This window comes from Artemia sp. Qi Xiang Cuo, unplaced genomic scaffold (genome assembly GCF_049724085.1).
Source record: "Artemia sp. Qi Xiang Cuo unplaced genomic scaffold, ASM4972408v1 HiC_scaffold_3386, whole genome shotgun sequence".
In the NCBI taxonomy this organism is placed as follows: Eukaryota; Metazoa; Arthropoda; class Branchiopoda; order Anostraca; family Artemiidae; genus Artemia; species Artemia sp. Qi Xiang Cuo.
The window spans coordinates 2,568,374-2,582,567 of record NW_028300811.1 but is presented as its reverse complement, the minus strand read 5'-3'; the positions used below and the strand labels follow the sequence as shown (position 1 = coordinate 2,582,567).

Genomic DNA, 14,194 nt, shown 5'->3' with positions numbered 1-14,194 from the left:
CAAATTTCCCCCACATTTTTTTCCTGCCGGATTCCTATCTTTATTCAAAATATTATTATCTTGTTAAGCTTGAGGAATTCTTGAATATGATTGATATAGTTTTATAAAGCAATTTTCAATTCAATTATTCAATTCTGTTTATTAAAAAATGATATAACACATTGCATTAACCCAAGTGGCTGCCGAAAGAAAGACATAAGAGCACTTGATACTGCACAACCACATATATAACAAACACTTAACAAACAGAACTCTTAACAAACGAACAAAACAAACAAAAAAATGAAAATAAATAATAATAAATAAACAACCAAATTATGACCAATCTCAAATCATAAAAAAAAAGATCATCTATAAACCAAGACCCAAAAGAAAATTTTTCATTTTTCTTTTAAACAAACCAAGGTGCTCCTCCGCCAGAATGATCACTGGAAGAGAGTTCCGAACCTTATGACCTATATATCTGACAGAAAAGCGTGCTCTAGTTCAACTACTGTATTCAGTGACTAGATTGTCAGCATTGCGGGTACTATGAATAACTATGAAGTGATTTATTTTTTCTGTAAAAACCATGAAATACCTCAGGACTGATACCATTCCAACACTGATACGAGAATATATCTGCTTGGTAGTCACGAAGCTGCCCAACACTATTCACTTTAAGTTTTTTATAACATGCCTCAGTGTCTTTCACTTTTTCCAGGTATCCACCAATAAGTCGTATTGCTTTGTTTTGAACAATAAGTGCTAGTCTAAAATTTGAATAAAAAGTTGCTTTACCACAACACACATACAAAAGAAATGTATTAGTGGACTAAAGCATTATATAAAAGTAATAAAATTTGTAGTGAACTAAATCAATCCTCCGAGGTCTTCATTAAATTTCACCTTGAATGAATCCTTCGAGGTTCTCATATAATTTTGAGTTTGAGAATTCTTCTCCTGTGGGATTTCATGATCTGAACATACTTCATTAAAATAATTAACTTGAATACTTAAAGAAAAATGTCTGTTATATAAGCGTTTAATGAATAGGGTGGAAAATGTTTTTTAAATGGTAAATACAGATAGTTAAACAATCTTCTTTTCGATTATAAAAATGATTGTTAGTACAGTGTAAGAACCTTTCCCCTTAATTAATGTAAAAAAAGGGGTTACACATCAATTTTTTGCCTTAGACTCGTATCAGTACCGTATATTTGGCTACGTTTGGGCCCATTAAATAGGATGATATATTAAAGCCAAATTTAGGGGGAACACAATAGCTGTTGAAATAAGGATTTTTAAGGATGAAATATTCGGCAAACTAAAAAATTTTAATCTTTATTTAAGGAATAATCCCACCAAGAAGGGGTTCTTCCCCCAAACAAGCAGTGGGTTAGCAATGATGCAATTGTGAAAAATGAAGATGTAGGGAGCTCATGACCTCTTGCACTCCCCCTACAGGGTCTTGATGTGGGGCCTTCTGCAAAACCCATACCAAGCGACCATGCGTAAATAGAGAGCATTACTAGTACCCTCCTTTTAACTAAATTTGCAGCTACTGGAGGGGTTTAAGGGGGCCCGGCCTCAAAAACAGGCTATTAAACACGATGGAAATAATAAATTTTTCCAGGTTAAAATCATAACTGTGTCAAAAGTAAAATAAGATTTTATTCTTATTATTAGGTTCACCAAGGGATCAACTCAAAGGGTCATGGGGATTTGAGGAGACCCTGGCCCTACAAAAAAATTTATCGTTTGATTGAACATAATAAAAATAATATATTCTTTTTTAGATTAATACAATAAGTGTTTCATAAAAGAAAACAACTTTTTGTCCTTTTTTCAGGCACCCGTTGAAATACTGGCAGATGCAGTGAGGAGTAGACAAACCAGATTGTGTTTATCATTTATTAAAGGTTTGGGCTGCTGAGGCACTGACCCCGATGCATATGGACAACAATAATACCAGCTCTTTCGTAAGTAAAATCGCAGTTATGTCTATGTGTCTGCTTTAACTTCGACGATAAAATGAGAATGCATTAACGAATTCCTTTCTTCGTGAAAAAAAAGTAAAAATAAATTTACCCAGATAATAGTGTGCCGGGGCTTTTGTTTAAGGGTCCTGGCCATGAAAATGCTATATGTTTTTCATTAGTGTTAAAATAATACATTCCTGTTCAATCTAAAACTGTACTATTTCAAGGGAGAAAATATCTGAGTGAATGGGGACCTTGTTTGATGCTTCTGGGAGGAGGAGGGAGGTTGAGGGCCTTGACAATCAAAAACAGTTATTATTTTTTTCATCACTGTTAAAACAATACATTCCTCTTCAAACTAAAACAAAACCATTTCAAAACATTTTGGGGGGATGAAGTTTCTTATGTCACTGGGAAGAGGGGGTTTTGAGGGCCATGGCCCTACAAAAAAAGGTTTTTTCACACTGTTAAAATAGTGTATTCCTATTCAAGCTAGAACTAATCGATTACAAAGTAAAAATAACTAGGTTGTTGGGGGTGTTTTTCGATGCTGCTGAGAGGGGGAGGGGAAATGAGGGCCCTAATCTACAAGAAAAATTCAAATAATATATATTATTTTTTCATGTTAAAATCATAACTTTTTCAAATGAAAATAAGCTATTATTATTTTAGGTTTACCTAGCAACATTATCACTACCACCCCCCAACATTACCTGAATTTCTTATATCAGTTTCTCCCTTGCGCAATGAATAAGTTTTCAGAACCGAGTTGGGGATCCATTTAACACGCTTATGTGGGGTAGTATTTATGGATCCTTTGGACATAGTACATTACTATGTGAATAAGACTAGTGCCCTTCTTGGCAAAAAGATTCAAAAGGCGGGAAGTAAGGATAGCATTATAGCATTCATCGTGCGGATTTTTTTTATTTAAACAAAAGGTCAGGTGAGGTGTATTAATATTATATGCAAACAGAAATGCAAAGACTTTACCCAGATCTACATAATTTTGAAGATTTAATTTCGGGTTGATTGGGTAGTATTTCAAGTGGCGGATAGCTATAATGAAAAAGGGAAGGGCTCAATTTTGTTATTTTTAGAAGTTTTAGATGTCAATATGGTTAAATTTAAAAAGAATTTTGTTTTACGAGTCGGGAGGGTTTTTAGTTTTAAGGATGGGGAGAGCATAAACGTTTAAAATATAATGCAGATTTAAAATTTGTCAGGATGTAAAACAAAATCGTTTTGTTACGGGGTTACAGTGCAGGAAGCACGTGTTCCTTATCACAGCCCATAAACCCATGCAAAATATTGTCAGTATGACAAATTTGGAAGATTTGGTAGTTAATGGGCCTATGGAGGGGGCATAATTTCTTGACGTAGATTTTTACTGTTACAATGGGTAATATTCGGTAGAATTTTAAAGAATAGTAATTTTTGAGCAGGCTAGTGAGCATTTAGAGATTAGTGATACTCTTGTGTAATAAGATAAAGAGTTTGAAAACTGGAACGCAAAGATAAAAAGGGTGTGATACATTCAGTGAGGGCTCTGTCCGTGTAGCCTGTGAAGCCCTGGGTATGGCTTCCTTACGAGCCTGCTAGTGAACCCACTTAAATCGGATTTTTTTCCAATTATGGACATTTGTTGGATTTTAAGTCAAGAGAAAGGCTATACTTCACATCATTATTGTCTAACGTGTCTATCATGTTTCCATACAGAGTTAAATTTTAACATCACTTTAGACACTGAAAGTGTCATGGAAATCAGTCTGTTGAGACGGTTTTAGGTGAGAATGCCATCTTGGGATTCAAGAATTTCCAGAATTCACTCATACAGAGAGACAAGGGGTGTTAGATGTCGAGGTCAAACTCACAGACGTCTACGATCCAACAAATTTGAATCTTTTTAAAGAGCATGAAGCCATTGCTGTCTCTTTTGCATATGCAAAAACAGATGTTAGTAATACCATGCTATTGGTAGAGGTTTTCGATTCATTTTGTGGAAAAGATCTTATGGGCTTAATCCATGATTACACATATCAAGACAGCAAATACGTCAATTTCACAATTGCATAATACAAATTATCCAATGAGTCTGTTACCAGAGGAATGGTTGCCTATCAAAGATTAGAAAATGTGCTGTATAGAAAAGGGGAAATTTATTGAGTTTAGTGGGGAAGTACCAGTCCGCAACCATAAGCATTTAAGCAATCCAATCTTATTGAACGGCAGGGACTGAAATTCATAGGTCAAACGTCGGCAGATGTGCAGAAAGGTGAACCTGTAGATGGCACAATGATAGTGCTTCTTTTTTTTTAAATGTAACTTCCAAATCAACTGATAAGCTACTAGGCTTAGGTTCAAAATGGAAAAAGTGGATAATAGTGATACATAATTGAATAAAATCTGTTTTAGATTCCCATAGCTTTTTCCCAAAGTCTATAAATCAATTCATTCAAGTACAGAAAAGCGATGATTTTAATAGTTTTTCCCTGCTTAACGTTTTACAGGTGATGAAATGTATGATTTATTTAGTTGTATGGGCATATACTCATCTGAGTACTCCAGCTCTGGCTTGAGGCTTTGTGAGGAAAAATAGCCACCCAAGGAGACGTTTTGTAACTGATCCAAAGAACATGGTCGAAGCATTGCCGATCCAAAATTTACATCGTTCAGAATCATATACTCCAATATGATTGTTTTGCATAGGAAAAAAAGAAATCTATTGTTAAGTAAAAATGTTGCCACTGGCAGAGCCACATCAAAGGCCGGGAGTCTCAGGCTTTTGATCAGCCCAAACAGCAGCTGCTGCGTCCTCGTGTTGGGGGGGGGGACCTTTCTTTTGTGTTTTTAATCTTTTTCCCAAGTGCTTATTTTTAGTAAATAAAGTGATATATTTTTTTTAACATTTTTGTAGTGCATTTATTATCATTAAAGAAAACAGGTATCTATTTTTTTCTTTTTGGTCATATTAAATTATTATTTATTCAACTTGAGGTTTTTACAGTTAGTTGTATTTTGACAGCGAGAAGAGTAGTATGTATCTATTTTAAACTCTATTCATATTTTTCCTTTGTGGGCCATCAATGTTTGGCAAAACGACAATTTTAACGAAAATAATTCAAAATTGCAATAGATTTTTTTTGACAATCTGGAAAATACTTATTATTGCTATAGCGTTTGGCAAGAGCGCTATGATAAAATAATTACTATTGCACCAGACATTAAATTCACAGATGAACTTTATGTGTTTAAAATTCGTGAGCCAAACTCGTTGTTTATTATTGATGATTCAGCTTAATCCATTGAAGATTGGTCAGGAGACATTACAATTATTCAAGGTTCGATCGCATTCTGAGAAAATTTCCCTAATAGTAGTGCTAAACAACCTCTTTCATCAGAGCAAATTTATGTGGTCACTTGCTTTGAATTTACTTACTATATCATCTACAGGGTTGTTCGTTATTGAAGATCCCTCATAACTTTAAATAAACAAAAATATCCCTGTGAGCCAAAATTCCTACTCTCGGCATACATTCCGTCAACGAATAAACCAAATGATTAAATTCTATTGGATCTCAATCAGAACACATACGAGGACTTAAGTGTAGTCACCAATATTTTCGACAATTAAATTACCGTTTATCTATCTGTGAACTGTAAAAAAAGGTCATTAGCTACCATTATGACACTGAAGAAACTACATGAAAACAGAAATTGATTTTCTGTTCTAGGTAATCCATAGCCAGGGCTTAGAGAGGCACTACTAAAACAAGGTGTTGAAAAATAATTCATTAAGCTCTTATTAAAGCTTTGTTTAAATTTATCTGAAGACAATGTTCCCAGATGTTCCCGTGCCAGAAGTAGTTAAGCAGCAGACAAAGTAACATCGTTTTCTTGTACGTTGCCTAGCATCCACAACCAAGGGAAAGGATTTTAAAAGAAAACGTCGTCTTCAAGCATTCAGTACCTTCTACATATTTCTATGGCCAACAGGTGCAATATTTCTAAACAGTATTCACTAAAAAAAAGGTAAAACCTACAAGTTGACACCAATATAACTCGGTCTTTTAGAAAAAAAGCACTTTGAGGTCAAAATAAGTAAGTTTATTAACAATGAGATAATTGTCGACGATTAAAAATTAATTTTGCTTTAAGATGCCGTTCGAAAAGTGGACAGGCATAAAAAATTATGATAAGCTGATGTGTGTGTAAAACATGGTTACTATGAACAATTGTATTCATAGCAACTGCTGTCTTATAACGTACATTTTCGAAATTATTCCAGTGAAGACTATTTCGTATATTTGACTTCCAAATCTGTAAATTTGCAAGCGACGGAAAAAAACTAACAATGAAAAACTAAGTGCTACCGATGGGCTATCCTATGAACATTGTGTACTACGCTATTTGTTTAGACAATTTAGTGTCTATATAAATTGAACATTGGTGAGCACTACCAACAATTTTTCAAACTTTGCAAGTTACATACAATTCATGTTGATTATGCCATAGTACTATCAAAAATTGAGGAACCTAGCTATGGGATATGAATATAGAACGGACAATGATACTACCAGTATACTTAGAGAGGTGACACTTAGCGATTTACACAACATGGGGAAAATAAATCATGAAACATTTAATATACCCCAATGGATGTGTCCAAATGTTAAGAATGACACAAGGTTAAAACTTGCCCCGAACAATTTTAATTTTGTAATTTTAAAATTTGGTACTTACCATTGCGCCTGATGCATCAATCTCTCTCACTTTGGCAATACTTCATGTAAAAAAACAAAAGGAACTCAAGATATGAGTGTGGTTCAAACTGACACTGTGCGTTTAGAGTGAACATTTGCCGAGGCATTGGAGTAGAGAATAGCATTAATAAATTTAAATCAATTTGAAATCAATCGGGAAATTACCCCAGATGGCAGTGTTCTATTAGAATTGGCACCGCGAACACAAATCAAATAATCAATGAGGTCAAATTAGATCTGTACATGTTCAAATACAAAACCTATTGCATACCCTTGGATATCCTTGAACCTATTCATAAGGCTAGTGATAGTATTATCATTCTTTATAGTAGCCCGTCAATTGTAAACACGGGTTATTGGCTATGTATCTTTCAAACAGTAAAGAATATAATATGAAAGAAAGAGAAAAGAAAATAATCAACAAGGAAAAAAACACCAGATAAGGTCACGTAGTGGCTGAAACTTAAATAGTAGATTCGGACAACTCTTCATGTAACAGGGCCAGTTTTCGCCATTAAATCTGGAGCGTTAATTCCACAATTTTTGTTTTCTTATACCATAATGACAAATAATAGTAAAAATATCAAATACCAAAAATGCGTTGAGCGGAGAGCTTGGATATGTTTTTTGTGTAAAATTTGAAACTAACCAAATAAAGGTAGAACATAGTTGTCGCTGTAGGTTGAATACAAATTTGCTACCGCCTTATGATTATAGTTACTCCTGTTCACAACGAACTTTTAATGTTCAATATGGAGCTTAAATCTAACTTTGGAAACTATACAACCATTAATTACTTGTAATGAAAATTGGAATGACTTTTTTCAACGTAGTTGAAAGATCCGGAAATTATGTTTCTGAGGAGGACATTCCCCCTACAGTCAGGAGGTCAAGGCTTGTAAGTTATACCCTGTGGGCATATAAATTTTTTTTAGAAAGCTACTACTACTACTAACAACTCACCGCAGCACCAAGTCACTTGAGGCAGACACAGCTACGCAAGCTTCTCCTCCACCCCAATCTATTCAAAGCCTCCATTTTTACACCCGCCCATGAAGTTTCCATTTCCTTTGAATCTTTTTTATGACGTCCTCCCACCCCAGACGGGGACGACCTGCTTTCCGCTTAGCGCTAGATGGTTGGCCGAAAAGAACAATCTTTAACGATATGTCATCGTTTATCCACACAACATGGTCCAACCACCTCAACCTTTCTTTCATTTTAGCCCTAGAGAACGGTATTGAACCACATTTTTCGTACAGCCTATTGTTTGAAATACGGTCAGTCAACCGGGTACCCAGAACAATCCTTAAGCAATTTCTCTGGGAAAAATCTAGCAAATCTTCATTCGCTTTTCGGAGGGTCCACGCTTCAGAGCCATATTTGACCACTGTCATCACTGTAGCTTCTAATACTCTAATCTTGGTTTGCAGACTTATCTTCCTATTCTTTCAGACTTTTTTTAACTGTAAAAAAACACCCTGAGCCTTGGCTATTCTATATTTAACATCTTCACTGCTCCCACCATCTTTACTAATAATACTACCAAGGTAAGTGAAGCTGCCCACCTGATCAATCTTATCATTACCCAAGCGTTTTCGTAGAAAGTTCAAAAAAGACTCATTAGATTGGAAATGCAAAGAGCTAGTGACCTTTTTGATAGTCGGAAGTGCTTGAACGGCAATTAACACCTCTCTCACATCCACCATTTCCCCAAACACATCCAATCAAAATTTGTAAATTGACCTTTTGTTTGACGTAGTTGAAAGATCTGGAAATTATGTTTTGGAGGAGGATACTCCCCCTCAAGGCCCTAAAGGCAAGGGTTGTAATTTATGCCCTGGGGGTATATAAGATTTTTATAGAATGAGTTGTCATAGAAAATTCAAAAATGGCTCATTCGTTTGGAAATTCAAAGGCATAGTGGCCTTTTTGATAGTCGAAAGTGATTGGAGGGCAACTTATCCCCCTCTCGTGCCCACCATTTCCCCAAACAAATCTAATCAAAATTTTGAGATAGAAACTTGATCAGAGAGCAGCTACCCTCTCCCCCCTACACACGTCGTATTGCTTCGAAATGAGTCTAATAAAATTTTGAGATAGCTATTCTGTTCAAAATTGTCTAAATATCATATAACCTCCCTTTTTGGGTTGAAACAAACCCCAAGGATTAGGGGCAAGGGTTGTAAGTTATGCCCAGGGGGTATTTAAGGTTTTTATGGTAGGGATGGTTGTTTAAATTCGGAAGAGGCTCAGTCTTTCTCCCTGAAAAAGACTACGTCAATATAAAACAAACAGAAATTAATAAAAATATCTTTTTGCAAAAAATAAGTTTCTCAAAAAAAGTAAGGAACTCCATTAAACCAAAAATGAACAAAATTATAATCAAATAATCTACCCAGCATACAACTACCACAAATAAGTATCAATAAGTAAATGAAACCCAAAACAAACATAAATTAAAATAAGTCAAACTCAAAACCAGCAGAAATTAATGTGAGTAGGGTTCTAAACCCTATGCTTTCTAAAAGCCATAATATAATTTGTACTTTACTGAAAAAAAGTATTTTAAATATTTTCACTTTTATAACTTTATAAAATCAAAAATCAATTAATAAATTAAGGAATAAATATCAGCATATGCATATTAAACTGACAATGTACATTTTTTCAGTAAATTCATTTGAATTTTTGGGAAAACTACGGGATGAATAGGCTGGAAATCCTATATAATTTAGTATATTATATAAATTAAATAGGTAAACTTGTTATGCTATTTTAAGATGTTTTTATGTGTCTATACAATCTTTTGATTTACGCATATAGTTTTAATTTATCAATTCCATGCTCTTCATTTTGTCCTTTATTTGTTGATATCAATTTGTTCAAAAAACTTGATAATTGTTTAGTTGTCCCGTTGTCCAACTTCATTTGTTGCATTTAAGTGGCGTTCACACATCAATCAGAGCTAAGGTAAACTGTTTTAAAAATAGAAAAGGTGGATGTTTAGAGTAGCTTTTCCACCGAAGTTAGAAAGATACAACTAAAGAATAATTAGAAACAAATCACTGTTAATACAAGTTTTTCAAAGCATCAACTTGCGGTTTCAATTGTCCACTTCTGACATACAATTGTGGATCAAGAAAAACCCGCATCATTCATAGACCGGTATGATTCCTTATCGATTAGAAGTACTTAATTTCTTGTCCCGTTTATATTCAACAAAACTATAGAGACTGTTTTATTCATCATTTCTTGTTGGACAATAAACTCTGTAAAACACCGCATTTAAGGCTGAAAATACGACCACACCTTCTTTAAGAATGTTATATGTTAACAATGGATAGATTACAAAATACTTATGGCCCTGGCCCTGGGGACTATAAAGGATTTTTTCAACCCCGGAGGCATAGTTAATTGACATTTGGATTATATTCAACAAAATTACTTTATTAATATTTTGATCAGATGCTTTCAGGGAGAAGAGGGTATGAGGGGGGATGTTACCCTTTGATAGTTCTTAAATCAAAGGGCGCTAGAACTTCCAAATAAAATCAAATCTGCCCCTTCAAAGTTCATTAGATCACTGCTTCCGTACGAAGTGCATCTAGGAAGAAAACTAAAAATAAATAATAATAATTAATATTGAAGTGTCATGGTTCTTTATTATAGGCAATGCCTTGACACCACTTCTGACAAATGCTATATGTAAACAATGGGCAAATTTCATAACTTACAGCCCTTACCCTTAGTGCTCTGGGGCTGGAGATCCTCATAGACGTAATTACTAGAACTTTTCACTATACTGAACAAAATGGCTATCTCAAAATTCTTTTTGGCTTTATCGACATTTATTGGGCGTTGGAGGAGAGCTGGCTGCCTTCAAATTACTTCACTTTTTAAGAGAGTACTATTGTTTTCAATTTTCAATTGAATGAGATTGTTATAAAGTTTCTAGAACAATGTTTTCTACGTATGCATTGGGTGAAACAAAACGAAAGTGAATAAATAATACATGGAGACAAGACTGTTCTTCACCTAGGCATATAGGGTGTCCTATTAAAGATCTTTCAAAATCTCCGGAAGTTTAAATAGGTCAAATTTTTTGAGAAAAACTCACAAACTCAAAAAAAATACCACCAATGCGTTGCAGACAATATCATATACGTGATAAGAAGCATAAATTGCACTTTTTGCAAACCTGTTATTTTGTTCCTAAGAATCTCACTAAGACATGATGGACAACTGCCATGTAGAAGACAAAGAAAGAACACATTTTTCAAGGATTTCTCGATTTATTTTGTCGGTAGTTTTCAGATCTTAATTTTTGTTAAGACATGGGTTATGAGGTCGGTAAGGCTTCTACACCAAGTTCAATTTACTGCTGCTGCTACTACTATTAAAAACTTCTAACAGCACCAAATTTTCTGAGGGCAACACAGGTATAAACTGCCCTCCTTCAGCCAATCTATTTCAGGCCTCCTTTTTTAACCCCCCCCCCAGGAAGTTCCCATTTCTCTTAAATCTTTTCCTACAACCTCATTCCGCTCCAACCGAGGACGACTTGTTTTTCGTTTCCTCAAAACAGCTGGTCAAAAAAGGCAATCTTTGGAAATCTATGATTCATCATCCGCAGCACGTGCCCTAGTCTTTTCCAATTTTTTTTACATTTTAACAATAGAAAGCGGGATTTAACCTATTGTTTGAAATACGGTCAGTCAGTCAGTCAGCTACCCAAAACTAATCGTAGGCAAATTTTTCTTGAAAAATGTAGCAAATCTACATTTCTTTTAGGGAGCTCACCTGCCTCAGAGCTATGTTTGATCAGTGTCATCACTGCACCCGTGTCTTTACTAATAATACTACCTATATCTGAAGCTGTCAGCACGATCGATCTACCTGTTACCCAACGTCACCTTTTCAGCATCACTTTTTCTTAGCCTTAGCGATTTAGTCTTGTTAACATTAGTTTTCAAACCTGTTCTTATACACTGATTCTACAAAACCTCTAAAAGCTATAGATTTCATCAAGAATGATTAAACCATCAGCATGATCTAAGTCTTGGAAAGTTTTACTTATTAATTTAATTCTATGTTCTCCCATTGCTGTTCCTGTGCTCCTGAATACTGAGTCCATAAAAATGATCTGTATAAATTGAAATAGAGTTCAACACTGCTTAACTCCTGATTCATTATGAAACCAGTCAATAATATCATTTCCTACCTTAAACACAGTAATTTAATTTTAGTACATATAAGTAACTTTATTTGACATATTTTTCTGGTATATCATACCAGGATAATTCCTTCCCTAAGGCTCTAATATAACCTGAATAATACACTTGCTCGTAATTTGACCGAATAATAAAATTGTTTGATAATTCATACACTTATCAATTATTAATCTAAAATTGAAAGTTTGGTCAACATATCCCATAGCCTTTCCAAATACGCATTTTTTTCTCTTAATACCTTGTCAACAGCATTTCTAAGTCTAAGAAGTAATATCTAACTAAGTAATTTCCTACCTACAGAAACTAGGTTAATGCCTCTATGATTACCACACTCACTCCTATTACCTTTCTTATACAGATACTATATGGCACTCTTTCTCGTCTTTTTGACCCGCTGAAATTATTTTATACAGTTGGTCACATCAAAGGGCAAAGATAAATGAGTAAGAATGAAAACAGAGAATGGATTTAAAGAAAAACTCAAGCAAATGAAAACTAAAGCGCAATGCGCTGTTAATGGTAATTCGTGCACTCTTGTTTAAAGACTTTTGCCTCAAAATTATACCATCACTAATATAACACTAATTTACATTGAAGTTTGCATTGATTTTTCTTTTTTATTTAAGTTTTAAGGTATTCACAAAAGAAAATGAAAATCACTTTTTAATGCATACGAACACTGGTAACTGTTTTAGGAAATAACAACGCCCAAATTTAGATCCTTTTTATACGAGAGTGCTGTAAAAAATGCTGGGGGTAGTGAAAGACATCCTTAAAGAAGGTATTGAGATCTCAAATCCACATCATGAGCATTAATAAGATTTAACACATTTCTTAGGCATATTTTACTTCGCCATACATCTTGGACGGGTAATTTTAAGTCTTGTTATATTCTGACTTCAGATTCAATGGACCTAATATGACTAAAACAAATCTACAAAAGTCCAAAACCTTCTTTGGCTTTTCGGACACTGTGACTTTTAGTATGGAGGGTTCCAACGTAAGGTGTTGCTGTTTTTGAATTTTTTAGGTTCAACTCAAGACTAATTAATAGTTTATAATAAATTGGCTATCTCAGCATTTCTCATAATAAGTTAAATTCAAAAGAATTCAAGAAAGAAAAATATGAATCCGCGGCCATACTTCTTGGACTAAATTTAGAATTTAGTATGGCCTTCTAGAAAAAAGATTAGATGCTCAGAAAAAGGGCTTTGTAGTAAGCTAATACTGGCGGTTAATTTTCTTCAATATCACTTTCCTTTGAGAATTATACTCCCACCTTTTTAAATACGAGACATATTTTTGGTTGGTTAATTTATTCCTTAACAAAACTTAGCAGAAAATTAATAAATACAGAATCAATATAAAAATGAAATTCTCAAAATACTGATCTTTTATCAAAACTCACTTTCTATTATTTTGCTCAGCTTTTCTCAAATTTAGGCTGAAATAACCTTGAGATAAACGTGCTCATAATTTGTTTGAGGAAAAATAAATCTTAAAATCTAATTCTATAACATAAAAAATTGTTTGAATTCCAACTTACGTGATTTGTTACTTCCTTTGATTTTATGTAGAACAGGAGAAGTCTTAAAGGGTGTAATAGTAGGATGTTGTTCAAGGCTTAGACATGAATGAACTCCATAAGCTTTTCGATGTGCATGTTTCATATCTGAGTAATATCTAATATCTGGCTCAATAAGTATACCAGTCCAGTTGAGAAACCTTTCCAAGTATAGTGTTGTTGAAAACATTACACCATCTAGCGCTCCACATTCCAAGAATTTTCTTTGACCAACCTGTAAACTTCAAAGGGCTATATTATTTATATAAATAAAGTTCAGAAGGAATTCCTACTGCAACCAGAATTTTATTAAGCTTCTACGTTGTAATTTTCTGTTCATTTTAACAAAAACATAACAAATGATGGTTGTTATTCACTTCCTTTGTGTAGTTTTAGACATATTTAATCAATTTGGTTAAATTTGAATCATTAGAAGGTACCATTTTGTCAATAGCCATGAATTTAACTGACTGAACCAGTTACAAACTATATAGGCTAGGGAAAATGATACTGTCATGTATAAAAATTCAATGCAGAATTAGCATGTGTGAAATAGGCTTCATCTTAAAATAGTGCCAATCCAGCCTATTTAGTAGTATTATTGGCATTAGAATATTGCTTTCTTTCCTTTTTTTTAATTAGAAAAATCCACCTCCTCTCCTCTCAGTGACG

At 34.1% G+C, this 14,194-nt stretch overlaps 1 protein-coding gene across 1 annotated transcript in view; it reads right to left on the bottom strand.

The window, feature by feature from the left end:
• The window catches only part of LOC148938352 (protein Star-like), a 51,444-nt gene extending 37,708 nt beyond the window's left edge, over positions 1-13,736 (bottom strand). The window contains exon 1 of the mRNA XM_089107868.1: positions 13,505-13,736. Coding sequence (XP_088963994.1) covers positions 13,505-13,712 — 208 coding nt within the window. The 5' untranslated portion in view covers positions 13,713-13,736. The remainder of the gene's footprint in view (positions 1-13,504) is intronic.
• Positions 13,737-14,194: the final 458 nt, after the last annotated feature.